Consider the following 22773-nt stretch of genomic DNA (forward strand, 5'->3'; position numbering starts at 1 on the left):
GATGTTTGTGCTAAATTTAGAGAATTTTCCTCAAGGCGTTCATGAGATAACGCTTTCACAATAATGGGCCAGACGGACTGAAGTGTGGATGGCCAACCTGAAAACATATTGCCTTCGGCCTCTGCTTTTGCAAGTGCGGAGGCATAAAACATTAAGATTTGAAATGCTTTGACGCAAGCACATGCCTGTGCACAATTGAACTCTGCTCAAGCACAACTTAAACTTACACCCATGCCTGTATTTGGTTTTTATTGGGATTTTCCATTTATCATGGAGGTTCGCGGAAAAAGTTTTTGTCACTAATTCAAGGTCACATGCTTTGAGTAATTGATATATACCTCATGCTGCATTGAAGATGTTGACGAGAGGGTCCTCTGTAATCCAAACAAAAACAAGCCAGACTTTCATTCAAGTTTAACAAAGAAAAGTTTCATCGACTCAAATAAACCCAGTAATCAGATTAGTTTCCATCATCAGACAGTGAAAAGTCAGAGAGAGCTGATCGTAGGTGAGCATCAGGAAGATCCTTTTATTAGCCAAAGCAAAGGAGACTCCACATCATGTATGGTTATACGTTCATACAAGTTTGTTCACACTGACAGTATAAACAAAAATGAGCTTTAAGGTGGAAACATCCATAACATTATCAAACATACATACAACAAAAAGCTACCAAACTAAAAATGCTACAGACTTCATCTCGACGCTCCACAGTCTAAACACCTATTGAACATGTGCTGCAGAAAGGGGGCGGGTGGGGGGGGGGCATGGTTGAAACACAACAACATCAGAAAAATGTTAGAGGAAAAAAGAGTCAGCGGCCAAGAGTCCGTATTTACAACATAAAACATGTCAGCAATGTGTGCCTCCCAAGTCCTCTATGTAGCAACAGAGCAGTGACCAAACTCTTAATTGTGTCAACAGCAACTGTCAATCTTTTACGATAAAACGTGATGTCAGTATAATTTTATACCATAGCTACAGGGCAAGTCAACATTTCACCATAGCAACAGAGCATAAACATTTGATCAGGGCAACATAACTTTTCATAATTTTACCACAGCCAGAGAAGATGTGAAGAATTTACCATAGCAACAAAGCACCAACATTTTACTGTGGTAGGAAAGCTTTTCATCTACAGCACGTTTTACCATAGCAACAGATTTTACCTTAGGAATAGAGCATGTGAAGATTTTACCATAGCAACAGAGCACATAGGGATTTTACCATAGCAACAGAGCATGTAAGCATTTTACCATAGCAACATAGCATGTCATGATTTTACCATAGCCAACAGAGCATGTCAAGATTTTACCATGGCACCAAATTTTACCATAGCAAAAGAGCATAAACATTATATCATAGCAACATACTGGGGCTTTTCATCATCATTTTACGATAGCAACAGTGAATGTTGAGATATTACCATAGCAACAAAGCATGTACATTTTAAACCACAGCAGCACAGCATATTAGAGCGGTCAGGCATAACTGCTTGTCTGCCTCATTATAATCATGATCTTACCACAACAACATAATAGGTGGGTATGTTCAGTGTGTCAACTCTGGACATGACCTGACAAAAAGCTGCATTGGAAACTCTGTAAGCAGGGACCAAAACTTTGCCAACATCAACATTATCATTATAACCATCATCATCAGTTTGTCTCACCGAAACTAGTGGAAGAGCTGCAGAAAAGAGCAAAGTTTGGATCAGTGTCTTCCTACTGGACAGACTTTGGGGGACAGGGCTTGTCTGCCATTATCTACATTTAGGGGGATTAGGGCATTTCTAGTCAGTGGCAGGGTAAGGGGTATACTGGGCTGGTCTGTAAAATTCCAAACCAGAATCAGGGATACTTTATGTTTTGATTCACCTGGATGGGTGATGCAGGTTGGTGTAACTGGTTTCTCTGGAGTCTGTTTTTGCAAGGGACTAACCCAGGCATATTTTGACCTTACGTGCTCCAATAGGTCGGTCATTAAGGTCCATGACAGCGGCAGTGGCCTCCTCGTGGTTCTGGAAGGCCACCATTGCCTCGCCAGTTGGAAGGCCCTTCTCACTGAACTGCAAGCAGACTGAGCCTGGCAGCACCTGGTAGCCATAGAAGAAGTCCATGATCTCATCCACGGTTACAGTAAACGGCATGTTTTGAAGCTTTACAATTGTTGGGCCAGCAGCACCACGCTGACTGTTGGGATTGTTAGATCCTCCAGGGGCTGGCTGGTTACGGAGACCATCAGCCCCTGGAGCGAATTGTTGTCCACCAGTAGCCCCACCCCCTTGACGTCCTTGATTATTGTTAGCCCCTCCACCTCTGGTCTGTCCTCCTCCGCCTCCTTTTCTGTTGGCATTGTCAAAAGGTACCAGTCCTCTCAGCCCATCCTGGCCAAACGGCGCTCCCCCTGCAGCCCCAGGTCGAAAGCCAGGTGGCTCCAGGATAGGCGCTCCAGGAAGACCTGCAACTAGTGGTGGAGCCACACCCAGATTCACGTCCCCCACAGCCAGAGGAGGGAGAGGAGGAGGGCCTGCCAGCCCATTCCCTGGGGCTGAGAATGGAGTCACAAAAGGGGCACTGTTGAGGTTCCCCATGGTGTTTCTGAGGAAGTTAAACTCGTCCCCAGCAATTCCCGCAAATGGGTTGATCTGGGGTTGCTGGGGACTGGGCTGGACTTGTTGGTGCTGGTTCTGATTTTGGTTCTGCTGATTCAGGTTGCGTTGGCCCCTCTTGTTCTGGGGAGGAGGATTCCTCTCAATTTCTTTCATTTGCTCAAAGGTAACCAGGTGGACAAAGGCATCACGGCCGTTGAGTTTTTGGCGATGCAACCTTTCAGCTTTGCGGGCATCTTCTTCAGTCCGTAGCTGGAAAATAGCTTGCCCTAAACCATTGCCATGGCTATCTGTCAGAACCTTAAGGGTGTCCTCGTAAAGCCCCACACCCTCCAGAAAGGCACGGACATCCTTCTTGGAGACATTGTAAGGGATGTTGGTGATGTGGGCGCAGTTCCTGGGAACTTTCAAGCCATCCTGGTTCTTCCCTTCACCCTGTGCGGCTTCACGTTTGCGAATGGAGTCTATCTTTTCAAGCATTCCCTTCCGGCTGATTGGATGAACCTGGATGAAGCGGGTGCCCATGTACTGCATGTGAGCGCCCAGAGCAGTCTTGTGATCCTGTTCTGTTTTGAACTCAAGAAAGCCCTCTCCTGTGGCTCGCCCATTAGGGCCATAGGCAATGTAGATGCTGTCCTCCATGATTGCCAGATTGTTAAAGAACTCCTTTATCTGTTTCTTGTCAGCCTCGTAGGGAAGGCCCTTCAGGTAGACACAGAACTCTTGCCGATGTGGAGATCGTGACCTTCCTCGCTGATCACGGCCTCCTGATCCAGCATTACCACGGCGGTGATGTTGGTCCTGTGACTCGTTGCTGTTATTTGATTTGCTGCTATTGTGAGGAGTATGGCCTATCATGCTGTCACTGATGGTGGCCCACTGTCGCTCAGAGCCCGGGGTTATCTCAATGAACCTTTGGCCCATCATGCCACCTCCCCGCTTTACAGCTTCAAAGCTATCCTGGGGCGAGAAGAACTTGACCATAGCTCTGCCAGTTGGCCGACCCTGCCCGTCTCTCAGCAGGCGAGCCGATTCCACCCCAAGACCCCTGAAAAACTCCCTGATCTCCATCTCTGAGCAGGAGAATGGGAGGTTCTGTAGGAGGACAAACAACTCATCAGGACTGGCCACTCCAGCTCCGGCAGCTGCAACAGCAGCAGCCTTCATATGGGCCTGAAGGCCCAAAGAGGCCAGAGGAGAGAGAGGGTTGAACAGCATAGGGTTGGGGGTTCCAAGAGGTAGGCCAGAGCCCAGTCCTCCTGGTGGGGGTAGGGAGGGATTGAAAGGAGGCAGGGAGGACATGTGGGGCAGGTGGGACATAGGTGGCACTGGAGGTCCTTGGGACAGGGGAGAGACAGTAGGTACAGGTGGAAGGGAGGAAACTGGAGGAGGTACTGGAATGGTCGGCAATGTGGGCATGGGGGGCATGGAAGGCATGCTTGGGAGTGGTGGGATGGGTGGGCCTGCATTGAGCGATGCCAGAGCTGTGGTGATTGTGGGGGCAGAGCTGTAGCTGTTGGGGAAGCTGGGCACCACACTGGCCACTGTCTTGTTGCTTGGTGGCTCCTGAGATGAACTTGGTACCGTCACTGAGGCTGGGGCATTTCCGAAACCCTGGTTTCCATGGCTACTGCTTCTACCACCTGCCCCTGGCTGCACTGTTGGTATGGGGGTGGTGCCTGCTTGTCGGTTGGCATTTCCTGCTGTTGGTGCAGCTGTCTCAACAGCGCCTGCCCCAGCCTCAAACCTGCGGCGGCTGAGTTCAATCATGTTCTGCATCTCTGTCTTGCTGCTAAGCAACAGTGACACTTTGGAGCCCTTGATGGACCCGCCTGTACGCATCATCCCCAGCCGTGCGTCCTCATCAGTGGCAAAGACAATGAAGGCTTCGCCATGCTCACCCCCCACGATGTGCACTCCCCCGTCAGGGATGGTTAGGCCAGAGAAGAAGTGTCTGATGTCCATGGTGCCGGCCACTATGGGCAGACCCTGCAGCCTGATGACTACCGCCATAATGACTGCTAAAAAACAGCCCTACAACCTGGGGAGAAAGCAACACTACTGTCAGATGGAGAGCAGAAAGAGAAAGACCAGTGGCTTCCAGATGTTTCCTCAGGACTAAGATCTGACTTCATAGCCCAATAAGGCTTAGCAAACACTACTTAAATTTCAGTTTCTTAAGAATAACCCAGAAAGAACTTTATTACACTTTGTGCACTCAATTTTGGGTCCTGACATTTGGAAACCAGTGGTATTTTGGAAGGGGTTTGGGGTGTGGGGGTTAAAAAATAGCAACATTTGCAGGAAACTGGCAAAAAAAGCTGCACTGAAATAGTCTCTATCCATCTGCAGCTCTCAATAAGGTTAACAAACTTGTTAAAGGTCTTTGAAAATTAATGATCATGCTGCACGCAAATCAGACTTTTTGGTAAATCCCAAAGAGGCAATCTTAAGCATTAAGATAGCTCCATTGTTCTTTTTTAAGTGTAAAAGATATAGATGGCAAAAAAAATTAGGAATGGCACTTACAGAAAGATTTGCTATCTGTAGCATCATTCATTATTGAGTCTGGCCAAGATTTTTGCTAACTTAGTGAATCAATTTCCTTTTTCTGAAACAAGCATACACTAGGACCAGGTCAAATTAACTCCTCTCAGTGAGGTCTGATTGACAACTGACATCATTTATATTTCATACAGCTGTTTGTGAGATTATGCAGACCTTTGACATACCAGATTCTTCTTTATAGTTGGACCCTTACCCTTTTATATTTCAGTCAAACGACTCAACCTAATTTCAATTTTACACTAGTAACTTTGTGATGCAACTTATTTAGTTGAAAAATTTAAGTCTAAAGTTTTCTTCAAACAAAGTGGTTGTCGGATGATCAAGTTTCTGAAAACTCATTTACAAAAGTGAAATCAACAATTTTTTTTCAACTTGAAACAGATGACGAAATGCTGAATGACAACATACCACACCACCCAATTTGTTTGAAGATTACTGAAGACCATAAACATCAACAGAGTTGCTCTGTGTATTAAGCTATAGTACATGACTGATAAATTGTGTGCAATTTGTCTCTTCAAAGTAACATTTGCCATTGTCTGCCATTTAGTACAAAGATGGAACCTGTAGTCTGAAATACTTGCAACAGTAAACCTGTATGAATCCCATGCAACTTGCAATTCACCAAAGCAACTAAGTTGTGGGTATACTTTACTGTTAAAAAGCCAGATAATTTTTGTGAAACTGAAACCCGATGAACAGGCCAGAAAAACAAACATTTATGTTAAAAACATCCTTGTGGATTTTGTGTTTTCTGCAGTTGAAATGGCTGTACCAGTGTGAACAACTGGCTTTAACTCAGATTCAAGCATTGTGTAGTGTATGATTTCAGCTTTACTTCAAAAAGTTTTTGTTTTACCTTAACATGACAGAAAAAAAAAACATTAAAAACTCAAGAATCTCAACAGCCACAAGAGACTTTTAAAGAAGGTAGAAGGTAGATTTATTGGTCATTTTTTAAACAAAATTTAAACTAGCAGCAGAAAAGACAATCTCAGCTATCCTATCCAAAACCCATTTTGACTTCAGCTGGTAGTGCACACCAAATTTCAAACTACTCAACTGTTATCAGAACAAGAAAGGCACTGAACTTATTATGCTGAGCTAAAACCATCTGGCAACCAGCCAGCAAACCCCAAGTAACAATTCAATGAACCAGCAACAAGACACAAATGAGCAGCGCCAATCCTTTTGCGTCCTGGATCCTCTAGCAGCGCCAAATCAACAGGCAGCAATTCAGCAACTGGTTGTAGAACACCTCTACACAAGCAACATGTCAACCAGCAAATCTGTAAGACATTGTCAACAAAACATCACGTTCACGGGAAAAACAGCAGTCACTCATCAACGAGAGCAATTCAAGCAATGTCACCAACATTTTAACAAAAGCAAAGTCAGGTACATTTAAGCCAGAGCAAAATTAGCACTATGTCAACCAGAGAAACATAAGCTTCATGTAAACCAGAGCAACGTTAGCACACGGTCAACCAGAGCAACATTAGTATTACATATACCAAAGCAACATTAGCATCATGTCAACCAGAGCAACATTAGAATTACGTGAACCAGAGCAACATAAGCAACTGACAGCACAGCACCAACGAAAGCAGCCCATCAGAAGAGAAAGCAAACAGAAGTGAGGTGCAGAGCAACGCTTATAAAAAATGTTGTCCGACTGAGCAACAGCAGGTGGAGCAATGCTCACTACAACCCTCTGAATCCTCAAACACCTTTAGGTTTCTGTACTCTATCTGTGATCCAGGACCATCAGACAGTAAGATCCTGGATTAACAGCTCGGTAAATTCTCAGCTCACCACAATTTTCCACACAGTACCAACATCATCATCATCAGTGATTTCAGTGCTCAACCTCAGCACAGTCAAGTCACAACAACTCAATTCTGCTTCCTCAAGACCGACTTTCTGTAGATTTTCATTCTGGACATCCACTTCTCACATTACTTCTGCTACCAGTCTGCATGAAACAACAAAAGCAGCAAGAAGATAAAACACAGCAGGAGAGGAAAAGTCAACAGGTAATGATATCAGACATAACCAGAGTATCCAGAGAGAGGAGAAAAGGTTCAACAGTTCACACTCACAGGAGCTAGGATACAAAATAGAGCTCAGATAGAAAACAACCTCCATCAAAACAGCAAGAAAACCAGACAGAAATCTCCAGTAAGCAAATTCAGGATTAAAGAGCCAAACACTGCCTTGATTTCTCTGTTTAAAGCTGGAGCACATAGCTGTCAACATGTCTCAAAACCATCAGCAAACCTCAAAATCATCAGCATAAAGAAATGTGTTGAACAAGAAGAGTGGACCGTCATCATCCATGGACTAAATGACTCAAAACACAAAGATTTAATATATTTAAGAACAACAATGAGGGAATCTCCACACAACAGCCAACAAGGAGCTCAAATCTCAACACACAAGACAACAAGACAACATCTGCCGTGATGAGGGTCTGGGGCTCACAGCTTTTGGCTGCATTTTATTAAACCTTTAATTACGGCTGTATGCTCCAGACCGTACGCATCCATCTATTTCGAAAGTGACTGAGAAAATCTCTGGTTCTGCTAATACAGAACTCTACAACTTGCATACAAGAATTTTACTATAGCTATTATTCTCCTTTCCCCCACAAATTCACCATATGAGATATATCATTCGCTGACTTTACTATAGTAATTTGAGTTTAAACGTACTTTAATAACCAGAAAACATGGCAATAATCAAACAATCAGTCTCCACTTATTGTCATGTTTTCATTTATGTAGACTGTTTATAGCCTACATAAATATTCAACTAAACACCTAACATACAGCATTTGGACAAATGGAAATTGAAGGAAAAACCTAACATCATTTTTAAATGTCAGAATAAAATATGCCGCACAATTCTTTGTTTTCTTCAAATACAGCACGAAATTCATGCTACAGTTCAATTACATATCCGATGGGTCAATTGTCACGTGAGAAGCAGAATGAGCCTTCCTCATGCAGAGGATGGTAACTGTAGCCCGGCCAAAACAGGATATTTGAGAGTTTGAACAATCTGATATATTGGCTAAAATTTTATTTTTTCTATTTAGCTATAGCATAAATAAATATTTTTGATCAAGTTCCCTTCAACTGTTTTTTTTTTCATTAAGTTTAATAACAAGTAGATGATGTACAAGGCAAAGAATAAACAAGTCACTACTCTAGTGGAAAAACTATTTCTATCAGTCTGCAACCAGCTAATATCTGGTAATATATGTTTTAAGGGTCGACAGATTATCAGCCTGGCTGATTATTGGGGCCGATATTTGGCATTGTGCAGATTGTCTTTATCGGGATCTTTAATAAAATTAACTAATTAAAAAAGTACAAAGAGAGAGGCAGCATGGGAGGAACTTTTACTTTGTAAAACCTTAAATTTTCACTAGACTTTCTAAAACATATTGCTGGTAACATTGTCTATTTGATGTTAAAGGTTTCAGCTTTGATTAAACATTTGCTAAAGACATTTAAACCAAGTTTTGTGTTGAAGTTTGTTAAATTCTAAATATTGACAAAAAATTTCATTTTATTGTAAATGCCTATCAGTTATTATTGGTTATTATTATTGGTTTCATTGACTACTAATAATCAGTATGGGCCCTGAAAAAACAATATCGGTCGACCCTTAATATCTACCATTTATAAGTTAGACTCTAATGGTGAAAATGCAACCACAGAAATCAACATTAAACTGCAAATAAACTCCATCACTCATTATTTTCCATCTGCATCTACTATCGTGCTTTGAAGCTCGATAGTGGAAATGCGTCAACCACTTACGCAAGGACAGAACTAAATTTGGAAGACAAATAGATATTACTTTTGCAGAAACCTTGTCTTTAAAATAATAACTTTGTCTGTAAACTTGTGGTGAAGCGAACAAAAACACAAACTATTATCAAAACTGTCTCTGAGACGTGTGCTTGTGGTCTGCAGTGCGCAGTAAAACCTACAAATATTCACCTACACAAAAAACTGTACAGAGCTCAAACTCACACACCTCCTTCCTCATCAGTTCACACATTAAAGCAACTACAACACGTGAGCCGAGATTAAAAAATACAGGATTAGTAGTGAGTGGGTTAGCTAGCTAACGGCAGGTTAGCAGCTACAAATAAGACCATAGAGAAGGACGAAAACAAACCTGCCTGATCATTTTAAACAAGCATTCGTTGATAAATGTCAAACAAGAAACCCGTACAGTGAGAGTCAAACATTCATATCTGACTAGCTAACTTCAGAGCAGAAATACTGAATGGAGCTAGTTTAACTGAGCTAACACCGTTAGCCACCTAGCTGGTCGCGAGCCCTGCTTTGTGTGTGTGTGTTGGAGCGGAGCCGCGAGCAGGATGCACGCGTTTAGCGGCTCCTCTCGTGCTCGGTTACCCGGTGTGAGTGTGTTACTGAGCGGGCTGCCGCTGCTGGATTCTTACCGAGAAATTTGTCAACAAACACACTGAGATTTAACTCATGAACGGGGCTCTTTTCTTCTCCCGTCTTCTCCTCTGCAGGCTGCTGCACGAAATGTCGGCGCAAATACCGCGATACCCGGCGTGATGACGCGAGACTGCGGCCAGCGTTTCCACGGCGTCAGCGCCCCCTGCAGGCCGATGACAACTGATGTTTTCACACACGCACACACAATGCCTTGCATTTTTGGTGAATAGCACTAAAATATTCACACAATGTATGATGTAATGTAGTATTTTGGAGAGATGTAGTTAGATTACAGGTCAAGATAATATGATCTGGACAAAGCTTCTTAGTGCCCCTGAGGGCCCTTCAAAGACATGGGTTTACTCTGTTTTTTGTTTGTTTTTGATATGATTATTAGTATATTACAATGTCAATTGTAATAAAAATAACTCTGCATCATGGCCCTTTTTCAAAATATAGCTTTAATACCCTAATTATTTACTTCATACTGTCACTTTCACTTTATATTCTTTCACTGTTGTCATTACATATTTACATTACTTATTCCTGTTTGCATTATATTTCACCTGCCTTTTTATTTGATTTTATCCCCACATTTTAACTTTGCACTAGTATCTCTCACTGTTTCACATATGACAATAAATAACTTGAAACTAAGTTAATTTTATATGAACAGAGTGCATAAATTAATGTTTACTTGATAGTGAGATGGGGTGTCAAGAGGAGCTTCCAACAGGATTAATTGGAGTACATATGCACCAGAAAAAAATTAAAATTATACGTACATATAGATATGTATACTTTTAGCCTATAAAAAAAATTAGGGAGCTGAGTAAAATAATTCCTTCTCTTGCTAGTATTACTAATGTGATATTTTAAAAAAACACTTAGATCACACACACTTAATATAATTTATGTATTAATAATAATAATAATAATAAATCGGGTGATATTTGTATTTGTTTACAAGCCCAACACTGAGTATAAATTCTGTGGTATGTCGCATTTGTCTATGATAAATTGTAAATTTATACCAATAAAATAAACATTCAATAGCAATTCAAAAGCCAGAAGCAAAAGTTATTGCATAATCATGAAGCAGCACTTTATTGGCTAATGATGCACATGATGAGAGTAACAGTAGCGGACAGTAGATGCTGGAGACTAATACATGTGACAGAAACATCCAGGAACACAATACAAGACTTTACAAATCCTCTGACTGTGAAGAGCCACATTTATCGGCTGAAGAGTATTTCAGAGTTTTGTGTTCAGATTTTTAGGTTTGGATTCTCATCAACAACCTCAGACACATGCTGGTGTCAGTCAGTGTGGAAGAGACTGGACCTCAGCACGTTTTCTCTCCACCGTCTTGAAAATTAGCCGTTGTGGTCAAATCAAGGCTACAGTCTTGTAGAGTTTTCCAGCGTTTAACATTAAAATCAAACTGTGGCTGCTAACACTGTGAACACTGCTGGTGGACTCACATGACGCTCCTGAATATCTAATACTGAAAAACTAACGTGAGACGAGAAAAACTGTGAGATTGAGTTCTGACACAAAGAGGACAGTGTATCCCATGCAAACAGAGCAGGATACAGTCTATAAATCTTCAAATAAAAGTTCTGACTCCAATAATTAGCAGTCAATCATTAAATCCTCAGACGGCTCAGTAAATTTTGGCTTTCGGCTGCAGCCTCGCTTAAGTAACACTGCCCACTGTTCCCACTTTGTTTCTGCTCAACACGCTGACGAGCCTGTATCACAAAGCAAGATTTTTGGGTTTAACTGAGGTTTACTGGTGTCAAAAAACTGGCTCTATTTTAACCAGGTTAGATCCAGGATTCCCCCACATCGTCAAGGACAAAATTACAAAACTTTTCCGTGATTTTTCAAAGACCCATGATAATTTGTTTTTGATAATTATTTTTTCTTACCCTTCCCATGAAGTGTTTTTCAATTCAAAGTCAAATCAACATAATTTCAACTAGCGGGCACACGTGGAGTGAGAGAATGCAAAGAAAAAGACAAAATACAGATGATACCGTTTTATTCTTTTCATTTTAGTTACATCCTTCTTGAGGATGTCACATAAGACGGCTTTTATTAAGAACTTTTGTGTGAAAAGCTCACAGCTGATTAGTAAACCCCGAGGTAACAAAGTGGAGCCAGGTAACCAAAAGTGCAACCAGACTACGATGGACTGACTTTGTGATACAGGACCCGGGGGTAATGCACAACGACACACAACAAGCAGAGGTCGCCGCGCGTTGGTCAACTCTCCGAGCAACATCTCCTAACAGAGCAACAAGAGGAGCTTCTACGGAGACACGGAGCTACAGTTACAAACAGACTTCAAGTCCGACAGGAAGTTTGTGCGTGTTTGTGTACAGGAAGGAAAAGCTAGTGCATTCCCAGAATTCGCTGGGAATTGATCGTCGTCGTTGACAGCCAGGAAGTAAACAGGAAGTGGGAGAAGTCTAGTGCTGCGTCCACTTGATGCTCTTCAGATCGATGCCCTCTTGAACCATCTCCCACAGAGGACTGATGGACACAGAAAAGACAGACAGTAATATTACAGATAACATTGCCACATATAGACACATAGATAAGTATGGAGAGAGACATATATGGATGGATTAATTTTAAGTTTTATTAACAGTTTATTGACGCAGTCAAGATCAGGACAGCACTCCCAATTATGGCTTTTTTTTAAACAATTGCCACACGGACGTTTCTAATAATTTGGCCAATAACTTTAACAATATTGTTATTGTTTTTGTTATTATCATTATTCTATCTATTTATTTACTTGTGGATCTGATTCTGTATATTTATTTTTTATTGCTTATGTGTTTATGATTTAAATACATATTACTGTAATTCTGCATCCTAAAAATGTTGGCTCCCCCTGCTGGGATGCACTGTGGGGTTTTTTCATGTGTGGACCCCACAGGTGGGGTTGATTTTAAGTCCTTAATGTGACTGTGTTGATATCCGCTTTGAGGATTCAGCACCCAGTCTCAAAAAGTTTAATTGTGAGTGATAATTACCATTTATTACATCTTAGGTTTTATTTTCATAGTTTTATCCATCATTTCTATAAGTAATAATAACAAATTAGCTACTAAATAATATCTGTCTTCGAGTGAGTACAGGACGGACAATGTGGGTAATAATTCTGCTGTTTGGGTTTGTCCAACTCCAAAGTGTGTCTGATCATCTGACTGCTCGTGTTTCTTAACCAGACAGACTTCTTTTTGATGTTCTTGGATTTCACGTTGGCAGGTAAAGTGTTACTACTCCTCGATTATAAATGATGGACAAAACCATCAAGATATGATCAGAATGAGGACAAAAGCAACAGACCTACGGTCCAGCTGAACTCACCTCATCTCTCTGAGCCTGCTGACCTGCTGGATGCATTTATCTGCTGTGTAGTCCACCTCTTCTTCTGTGGTGAACCTGCCAATACCAAACCTAACAAATACACATAAACAGTACACGAACATGCATGGGATTAACCTGAAGTCAAACCAGAAAACAGAAACACTGCAGAAAAACATCTTGAGGTGTTTAGACAGATATTTTTGTCTGCAGAGTTTGAAATAAAAAAACATCTTCCTGTCTGTGACTCTCTGCTGTTCAAAACACTGAGTCAGTTTGTTCACATGCACAGTTCAGTCGAGCTGCGGTTACAGCTCAATTAAGCCATTTAATGGGATTACTGTCCTTGTCCCAGTATAACGGGGGAGAATCGCTTTATTGGCTGAGGTATGTCCGCCTCCACCTCTTTCAGCTAGTTCCTATGAACCAATATTGTTTATATAGTCTTTGATATAGACCGAATCACAATGACAGCTGTTTATTTACAGTAACTTCGGGGTAAAACTGAAAACCGCCACATCAAGAACATATAATCAAACTGCGCTGAGCAAACTCTACCATGAGACAGCCCTTATCGTCAGGGATTTAAAGCCATTACATCAAAAACACCAAACTCTGCTGAGAAAAACACTCATTTTACTCCACAGAAAGGTGATGATATCGATTTTTTTAGGTGGCTAAAATATGTTTTGCTGCGGCCTCGTCCACAGCACTGAACTTCATTTTTCAGAGGAGGGGGTGGCTGGGGTGTGACTTTTTTATGTAAAACAAAAATAAAATAATACCTTTTTTAAGTTTTGTGTCCCTTTCCTAAGCCAAAATTTTTAAAAAGTCCTTCCTTATTGCTTACATATTTCAAAATACCTGACCAGTTTAGCAGCAACCCTTCACCAATAACAAACAGTCCCTTTCCATGAACACTAAAGGAGGCTGGAGCAACGACTAGGAGCACCTGCAGATCACGTAGTGCAGTTAAAGTCTGACTGAGGCGTTAACATGACGGAATAGCTCGACTTCCAATCGTGTTATCTGGGTGTGTCAGTCCGATTTCGAGAAATTTGATTTAGTCCGAACTAAAATGACAATAATTGGACTTTTTCTAACTTCATGTAAACATACTGAGTGACTCATCCTGCAATCAGCAGTGTACGTGCAGGTGAGCAGGTCTATTATCCTGATTATAGTTTCCACTCTGGTCTTGAAGATCGTTTTTGCATTTTAAATGTATTTTATAATTCAAACTACAAATAATTCTAAACACAATATTATGAACATATTATAATATACTTCAAAATGTCTTGATTAAAGTTAAATAACAGATAAATTTAAACTTGATTATAATCAACATTGTAATCAGAATCATTGTCAGGATTATAATCTGGATTAAAGTGTGGATGTCAGTGTTTGTACCTGATGGAAGAGTGAGCCAGATCTTCATCTGCTCCGATCGCTCGAAGGACGTATGACGGCTCCAGAGACGCCGATGTACAAGCACTGTGTGCACACAAACAAACATAAATTAATCTTTATATGTAAATTAAAACTCATCCGTGGGGTTAACTTGTAAACATGAAGTTGTTTCTCACCAAAACACACTGTGTATGTATCCCTGAGGGTCTAACACACGCAACATTTATTCCCGTTCTCATAAATCAAGCTGGTTTCTAAATATTTCAAGCGGTACATTATTTACGTTTGCTAAATAACTGCAGTCAGTCAGTAGAATAATGTGGAATAACCAGAAACAGGAATGTAAACCATGCTGCCTGCACACAAACATGCATCTGGGAGAATGATACAAAGAAAACAGGGACGAAATTAGTGCGTGCACGCTGTTTTTTTTAAACACTGGTAAAACCACTATATATAGGCGATAGACTCCATTCCCACTGCCAGCGAACACACCGCTGGAGCACACAACTCTGCCTTCCTGTGAACTGGCGTGTGTATTGTTGTTGTTTTGTTGGTGTGTCCATGTGACGTCACAGATAGGCAGGAGGTAAACAGCAGTATTTGGAGCTTAGGTGAGGATGGACAGTAATTAGTGACGGCGCATCATTGCATCTTGCCAGTTAAGGAGCTGAAATTACCGCATACACCCAGGTGATGTGTTCCCATCAATGCCGATCGGAGCCTGAGGTGATAAAAACCTCTGTGTCTACTGCAGAGTCGTTTCACCTGGGTGTGAATGCCAATCGTAAATAATCCCATTGCATTAAAAAGCCAGATGTTAGCAAGTGTTAGCGTTTTTCTGTGCAGTGGGAATGAGGCTATATATAAATTTTGGACATCAGGAGCAGCCTCTACAAGTAAAGCTTTTTTGTGTGTGACTGACCTCCCAGATGACAGAGCGACATCCTTCAGTGCCATCAACAGACTCTCCCCCTCCACATAGGCAAAGGACAGGTTGACACAGCCTGAAAAACACACCAACACTCAAATAAGTCTACCTGCTTCACGTACTGTAGTAAGAAGATTTTGTCAGTAAAAAACAGACTTCTGACAGGAACCTCAAATATTAAGTTTAAGGGCATTCAGGTTCATGCTGGTTAAAATTCAGGCATGTGACAGTGGTCTGTTTTTGTGTAGGTGTGTGTCTGCACCAGGGTAGCGTTGTTTTGCATCTCCGTTCATGATGACGTCAGGAAGCTCAGACATGATCTTCTGGACCAGACGATTAGCCAGCATGGATATTCTCTGATGATCATACTACACACACACACACACACACACTAAGTCACAGTCCCGTTTGGATGCATTTGTTAAATCTCGGGATGTTTGGGTGCATTTCTTTACCTCCAACTCCTGCTTGGCGATACTGCAGGCGGCTCCCAGTCCAACAGCCAGTGGGGTGGGAACGGTGCCAGACCGCAGGCCCCTCTCCTGCCCGCCCCCATTCTGCAGCGGCTCCAAGCGCACTCGGGGCCGGCGACGCACAAACAAAGCGCCCACACCTGTGCATACACACAAATGCGGAGTACCACAAGGATCAATACTCGGGCCACTTCTGTTCTATTAATACCTGCTGTCATTGGACCAGACTTTTTAAAAACAAGATTTATTATTATATTTATTCTGAAGATACTAAAATCTACATTTCTCTTTCACCACTTTGAACTGCCATTTGTATGAAATGTGCTGCAAAAAAAATCCTTTCCTTGCCTAATGAGCTAAAGGTTAAGTGTGTATCTATAGCAACACTACAACGAACCTTTAGGTCCATAGATCTTGTGGCCGCTGATGGACATCAGATCAACCTTCATGTCCGTAACGTTGATGGGGATCTTTCCGACAGCCTGAGCGGCGTCAGTGTGGAAGAAGATTCCTTTAGAGCGACAAATCTGACCTGTGGACGGGAAGATCAATTAATCAATAGTTTTGATCAGAACACTGAAACACTACCCATGTGGATGTATTGGGAATCTGATTTGTGCCTAAAGTGGGGAGTACATAACAAGTTTGTGTTGCTATGGTTACCGATCTCCTTGATGGGCTGCTTGACTCCAATCTCGTTGTTGACGGTCATCACCGACAAGAGGGAGGTGTCAGGTCGGATGGAGGCCTCCAACAGCTAAACACACACACACACACACACACATTTTTTTATAAACATAGTGACTTCTCTATAAAGTCACTTTGTACGTGTTCATGCTGTCTTATTGTGTGTTCTCTCTAAATTCTCATGTTTACCTCCAGGTCCAGCAGTCCGTTTGTCTGGACTGGCAGGTAGGTGACTTTGAATCCTTCGGACTCCAGAACTCGGCACGAGTCCAGAACACATTTATGCTCCGTCTGTGTGGTGATCACATGACGTTTCTTGGCCTGGTAGAACCTGGCCACGCCCTGCAGGAGAGGGAGAGCCGAGGTCACTACTGACATCACACACTAGCTTTAATTTGATGTTTTTCTGTTTTTTTTTTAACTTTACTTTTACCCTCTGGATGTTTTTACTGTGTTCTTTTTAAATATTATTGTGCAATTAAGAGTGAGATAACAAAACAATGTTGTTTAAAAAAGAAGAAGTACCACAGTAAAATAATCAAACACAATCAAAACAAATAAGTTAAACTTGATTCGGATGAGAGGTGTTAATGTTCCTGATTTCACAAATATGAGTCTTAACGTGTACGTCTGTGTTCTCATTCTGCTCTTAATGTGTTTTCAGGGTATGGTCACAGCAGCATTTAAAATGGCAAAATTCTGCAGTTAAATATTTTATTCCAATGATTTTGCTGCAATCAGTGGATAATCTCACATTGGCAAAGTAAATTTAGGCAAATTTTTTGCGTCAAGTTCAACCTAGGTGAACTTTTTACACACAAATTCAGGCCAATGCCCAAAAGCAAAACTGTTTTGACAGTCCTAACCTTTGAGGGAACAGAGCTATTCAAACTATTTAACCAGAAAACTGTCCTCATTGTGTGTTAACATCCAGTTCTACTTAACCTCCTACGTCAGAGTTTAAACTGCTTCACAAAAGAACAATGATCAGGAGACAGAGTTTAGGATACAAATGTCTTGTGAAGTTATTTTCCCGTTAACGACCAAGCTAAGAAAACAAGTTAAGCTGACAAGTTCAGAAAGCTTTCAGTGTGCACAATGATAAACAAATGCCATGGGCAGAGTTAACAGTACAGTACAGAGAAAATAGAGAGCTTGGACAGATACAGAGTACCCCAGAAATGAACCCTAAAAACCAGAAACTGAATTCCAGGCTGAAATTCCAGCCCTCCCGCTTCCCTTGTCTTGAGGTCAATGGGTTTTTTATTGAGTTTTTGGTGAGATGCCTTAAATAAGTATGCGGTTAACAAACTTAAGAGACTTTCACATTTAGTGTTACAACATAAACTATGTCAGCAAATACCCAAATATTTTATCCGTCTGTGACACCTCAGAACGTCATCAAACCGAACACAGCGCAGCTATGGTAGAGATATTCAGTCACTGAGAGACTGCAGTGTTGATCGTCTAAAGCCAAACATTAGCTTTTTACTTCTGTCGATTGCATTTCCCCTTAAAAAAATCAATAAAGTGGTGTTCATTTGTGAGGATTATCCTGTAAGTATCATAAACGTTTGTTTGTCACAGAGCTTATTTTTTTGCAAAGACCCAAAATCCAATGGAAGAATCCCATAGGCTTTTTTAAAGAGGGAACCAGGGTGATGCTTCTACGTCGGCCTAAAGAAACACGTCATCCCTGGGGCACTCTGTTGGGACTGACGAGAGGAGAGAGAGAGAGGTGGTGTGATGAAGAGAAAGTGATGAAGAGGAGGCACAGAGCAGAGGAACAGACCTTGATGGCCATGTTGTTGGATTCAGTAGCGCCGCTGGTGAAGATTATCTCTCTGGGATCTGCTCCAATCAGATCAGCCACTTGCTGCCAAGAGAGAAAAACAACAGTCAGTGTCTCTCTCTCTCATATTCCCATTTAATAAAATTAAAAACAGCATGTTGCCCTGAGTTTACAATGCAGATATAAAAATTCTGAATTTATAAGAAAAACACGGTTTACACATTACTACACAGTACACCATGAAGAAACAAAAAGTTATTTTCTAAAGAAAAATAAGAATATATACGACGAGTTGAATCTGACTTACCTTCCTGGCCGTCTCCATGGCGCTCTCGCTCTCCCAGCCGTAGGCGTGTGTTCTGGAGTGAGGGTTACCGTAGTAATTCACCTGGTAGGGCAACATAGCGTCCAACACGCGGGGGTCCTACACAGACATGCAAGTTAAAATGTTAGTACAAGTAAATATAAGTTTAAGCCCCTCTCACTCTCACGCTGACATCAGCTGGCAAACACGGTTGGTGACAGTTACCATGGGCGTGGTGGCCTGGAAGTCCATGTAGAGGGGGCGGGGCTCATCTTTCTCCAGGTCCCGTTTCTTTATCAACTCTGTAGCCCAAAACAACGACAGACAGTCAGAGAGTCAGCTGGTTTTACTCAGAGTTTCAGATCCTGAGTATTTTTTTGTCCGACAACAACAGGTCGGTATTTGTTGAGTCATTCATCAAGTGTTTCCCTCGAATTAGATGCAGTTATTAAAGGATTATCGATACCTATATGTGATTTCTATATGTTTGATTTTTTCTCACTATGTGGCAATTTACTACTTTCAAAACATAGTATATGGATGATTCATACTTACACAGTTGATTCAACTAAACTCTTTCTTGACGCTGCTATTTACATGAGCTGCTTGCTTTGCAATGTCATTCTATATGTACATATGTCACTGATGCTTACAGTGCTTTTAAAATGTATTTATTATTTTCCAGTACATTTCTCATCCAGGGGTCCTTGAGGGAGTCCCCAAAAAAGGGAATAGTTTGTTTTCACTATTTAATTCACCACAGAAGTGAGTTCACTGTGAGTGAGTCATAAGAGTGATTTTTCTGATGAGTTTTATTTCTGCCACAGTGAATATACTTTAACTGTTGCTGATCACTATAGAGCGGCGGGTCTGTGACCTGATGTGTTTCAACTTAGGGGTCTTTGACATTAAAAAAAGGTTGAGAACCTTTGTTCTTTTATGATCTAGCATGTGGAGTACATCCAATTCACTACATATTAACAAATTAAAACACTGACTAATAATTGTTTTGTCTAACCATCAGTCCAAAACTCAAAGAATATCTCAGAAATTAAGAAGAAACAGTACATGCAAAAAGTAAAACGAAAAATTCTACGAATAAAGGTAATAAAATAAAAATAACAAATAATATGAACAGAGCTGAGACCAGAGAATGTTTGACACTGATAAATGATTTAAAATGTTGACAAAGCGTTAAAGTTGATTATAATTACACAGTAATCAATCATTTCGTAGAGACGTACTGTTTTAAAGTCATTTGATAGTTTATAAGGATTTCTCTAATCTTACAGAGAGCTCACACACACATCATTGCTTACGATTACATCAGTCAAGTTATGTGTGTAGATCAGTTTCCCTTCCCATTAACTGCGTCACTTTTGGGATCTTAGGCTCTCCTGTACACTGAACACTGCATATGAACAAAATGACAATAAATTTGACCCTGATAATATGATGTTTTGAGTTTTCTCTAAATATTGCCTGCTTCCAATTCTTCAGTCTTTCCGTTTTATAACAGATTTGTAAGACTTTGGACCACAGTCTGGCTGATACTGGACTTCTGGTGCCAATTTTGATTACACAGAGTTTGCAAATTTTGTCAGAATTTATACGAGAAGATGTCCATTTTTCATTGAACATAAACCATAATTAACTGAAAAGTATAAGAATACATAAATGTGGCTCTTACTGGACAGTGCCCAAGAAGTGGATAACATTTTAAGAGAAAAAACATTTTAAATTGTTTGTATAAACATGTGAGTGGTGTCTGATGTACAAACTATCCAACAGATGAGTTTTTAAATCATCTCAAACATAACTCTACCCAACTATGTAGTAAGCATATAGTGTAAAATGTCTTGTCATACAAACCAAAACCGAAAGAATCTGCAGACATTTAAAAAAATAAATAAATAAATAAATATTAATTTATTTAAAAAAAGTAACCTATCAGCGTTTAGGTAATTAAATAAAAATAATTTTAAAAATATATATAAAGCGTTTTAACTACAGAATGTTATACTTTTATCTGGTGATTAAAAACAATTAAAAGAATAAATTTCTGTCACTCAGCTGCTTTATGAAGACCTGTTGTTTTCGCGAGATTTTGTAACTTTAATAACACGTTTTCTTATACTTTTATATAAATCTCACTCATCATGACTTTACATGTCATCACTCAGGTTATGAAGTTTCACGTCTCCTTGCTCAACTGCGTCACTTTGGGATTAGCATCATGCTAGCCGCTGTGCGGCTCCACATAAACCGGTTACCGAGCACCGGGCTGCCGTTACCTTTCTCCAGGGAGCTGGCGGCTCTGCCCTCAGAGCTCCGCCACACAGGGAGCCTCGACACCGGCCTCAGCAGCCGGGAAGACACGGTCCTGCCCGGGGAAAGCATCTGGACGTCTGGCTGGTTTCAGCTGGAGACACGCTGACCTCCGCTAACAACAACACGCTGTCCGCGACCACAACACCAGTCTTCACCGGCGTCGACCAGTTTGACCTACTGGTTTCTGTGGACGATGGAGAAGATGGTCCACGATTTCAGAGTAATCCTCAACGCTTGTGAAGTTTGGTTTTGTTTGAGAAACGTTGCCGCCTGTCAGTTGTGTCCAGGTGAACAAAATCGCCGAGTGAAGCACAGACGGCAACATCGACCACTTCCGGTGATGACTTTCAAAATAAAGTATTTTTAAACAGTAACCTAAGGGACTGCTCGTTATATGTGAGAGGGGAGGAGGTGGTGCAAAAAGGGGGGAGGCATGTTAAATCATATTTTCAGCACTGGGAGGGGACTCATGTTTGGGGAAGGACATACAAATTTAAATGATTGCATTTCTGTTTACTTTACTGCCATTTTTTAAAGAAAAAATGCATGTTTTCTTTACAAATTGCCAAAATGTCACAATTTATCATAACCACAAACTGTATGCACAACAATTATTGTTGGATTTTCAAATTTCCAATGGTCCTTCAACACATAAAATATGGCAAATGCGTCCATCAGAAAAAAGACTTAATTTTTTTGATAGCATTTGTAAAGTATTCAGTGCTCAATACCAATTATTAACAAATAATTATAATTTTTCTTATTGCACTTATTCAGGAAAGTAAGGAATAAAACTGTTTTTAAGGGTAAATAAGGTGCCAGAATTCACAAAAAGGTAGGCTATCAAAAAAGAGGTCCCTGTGTCTCCAAATGTTGGGAACGCCTCCTTTTTTTTTAACTTATTAACGGGCACGTACGATAAGAGTGAGGCGTTTTTCAACTCCAGTGAAGATTTCGTCTTCACTGTTCACTTTCAAACATCAAAGGATACATTTTAAAAAGGTAATAATGTATACCGTGAGGGAGGGTCATGCATTTTCTGCCTGTCACTAAGAGGCTCAAGAAAAAAACAAAACAAAACCCAAGTCAACCCGCTTCTCTGACAAATAAAGAACAGTGCCTAATCAAAAACATTTTTCTTTGTTTATTTTATTGTTAAAATATTTTGGGGAAATACTAGAAAGTAGTTTAAATATTGTACTCAGAATAACTCTTTTTTTACTTTCTAAATGTTGCTTTATTTGTTTGTCCGCAGCCTGTCTGCAGCTGCATCCTGTGACTCTCTGCAGCTTGACGCAGCTCGGTGTCGCCGCTTTTTCATGGTTGCACAAGATACGGACTCAGGGGGCGGGACCTTCTCTGGACAGGATGAGCTCTCATTGGCCGATGTGCGCTGTTTTGGTCTTGTTCGAGGCCTTTTTCTGTTCTCTGATTGGTTACAGGAGTTTATGAAACGTGGGTTCAAGAGTTCAGCCTTCCAAAAAGTTTAGGTAAAACCATAGAAATTAGTCTAAAGTTAATATTCAAAGGAGCTTCATATGTTCATTGTGTGTCATCAGTCACAATAATCAGAGCAGCAGCAAACAATTATTTGCTCTGTTAAAATGAAGGTGAGTAATCGTGTCCTGAACACTGAATGAAGTCACACTCCCTCTGTGTGTGTTGTAATCCGAGCTTCTCTGTTCCTTGCATCGACGGTCCGGCCGCGCGTGCATGTTAGTGCATGTGAGTCCTATGCATGTAGACCACTGGCTAGCAAACTGTGCCCACTCCACACTGAGCTAATATGGCA

The 22773-nt window shown here is 41.0% G+C and overlaps 2 protein-coding genes across 3 annotated transcripts in view; both read right to left on the minus strand.

Annotated features, from left to right (window-relative positions):
* Positions 1-9749, minus strand: part of cpne1 (copine I) — a 30029-nt gene extending 20280 nt beyond the window's left edge. Inside the window, exons 1-2 of one of the 2 annotated variants that reach the window (XM_042509552.1) lie at positions 9663-9749; positions 506-4652 (exon numbers count right to left, since the gene is read on the minus strand). In XM_042509552.1, the coding sequence (XP_042365486.1) occupies positions 1937-4624 (2688 nt within the window). In that variant the 5' untranslated portion in view covers positions 4625-4652; positions 9663-9749 and the 3' untranslated portion in view covers positions 506-1936. Of the gene's footprint in view, positions 1-505; positions 4653-9662 lie in introns of those variants that run through there. The other variant, XM_042509569.1, reaches the window with a different exon arrangement.
* A 997-nt stretch (positions 9750-10746) lies between these two features.
* nfs1 (NFS1 cysteine desulfurase) lies at positions 10747-21293 on the minus strand. Its single transcript, XM_042509589.1, has 13 exons — positions 20945-21293; positions 18876-18952; positions 18654-18770; positions 18347-18430; positions 16744-16896; positions 16531-16624; positions 16265-16399; positions 15850-16007; positions 15657-15762; positions 15389-15470; positions 14464-14547; positions 13057-13146; positions 10747-12210 (listed from the first exon to the last, which is right to left on the minus strand). The coding sequence occupies exons 1-13, from the start codon at positions 21048-21050 to the stop codon at positions 12147-12149; spliced, it is 1350 nt and encodes a 449-aa protein (XP_042365523.1). The 5' UTR covers positions 21051-21293; the 3' UTR covers positions 10747-12146.
* Between the last annotated feature and the right edge of the window lie 1480 nt (positions 21294-22773).

Source organism: Plectropomus leopardus, chromosome 2 (assembly GCF_008729295.1).
Source record: "Plectropomus leopardus isolate mb chromosome 2, YSFRI_Pleo_2.0, whole genome shotgun sequence".
NCBI classification, from domain to species: domain Eukaryota; kingdom Metazoa; phylum Chordata; class Actinopteri; order Perciformes; family Serranidae; genus Plectropomus; species Plectropomus leopardus.

Coding starts and splice junctions, on each gene's coding strand:
- nfs1 (XM_042509589.1), bottom strand. CDS start 21,050: ATGCTTTCCCCGGGCAGGACCGTGTCTTCCCGGCTGCTGAGGCCGGTG. Junction 18,771..18,875: donor TCCAGGCCACCACGCCCATG/GTAACTGTCACC, acceptor ATGTCTGTGTAG/GACCCCCGCGTGTTGGACGC. Junction 18,431..18,653: donor CCATGGAGACGGCCAGGAAG/GTAAGTCAGATT, acceptor CTCTCTTGGCAG/CAAGTGGCTGATCTGATTGG.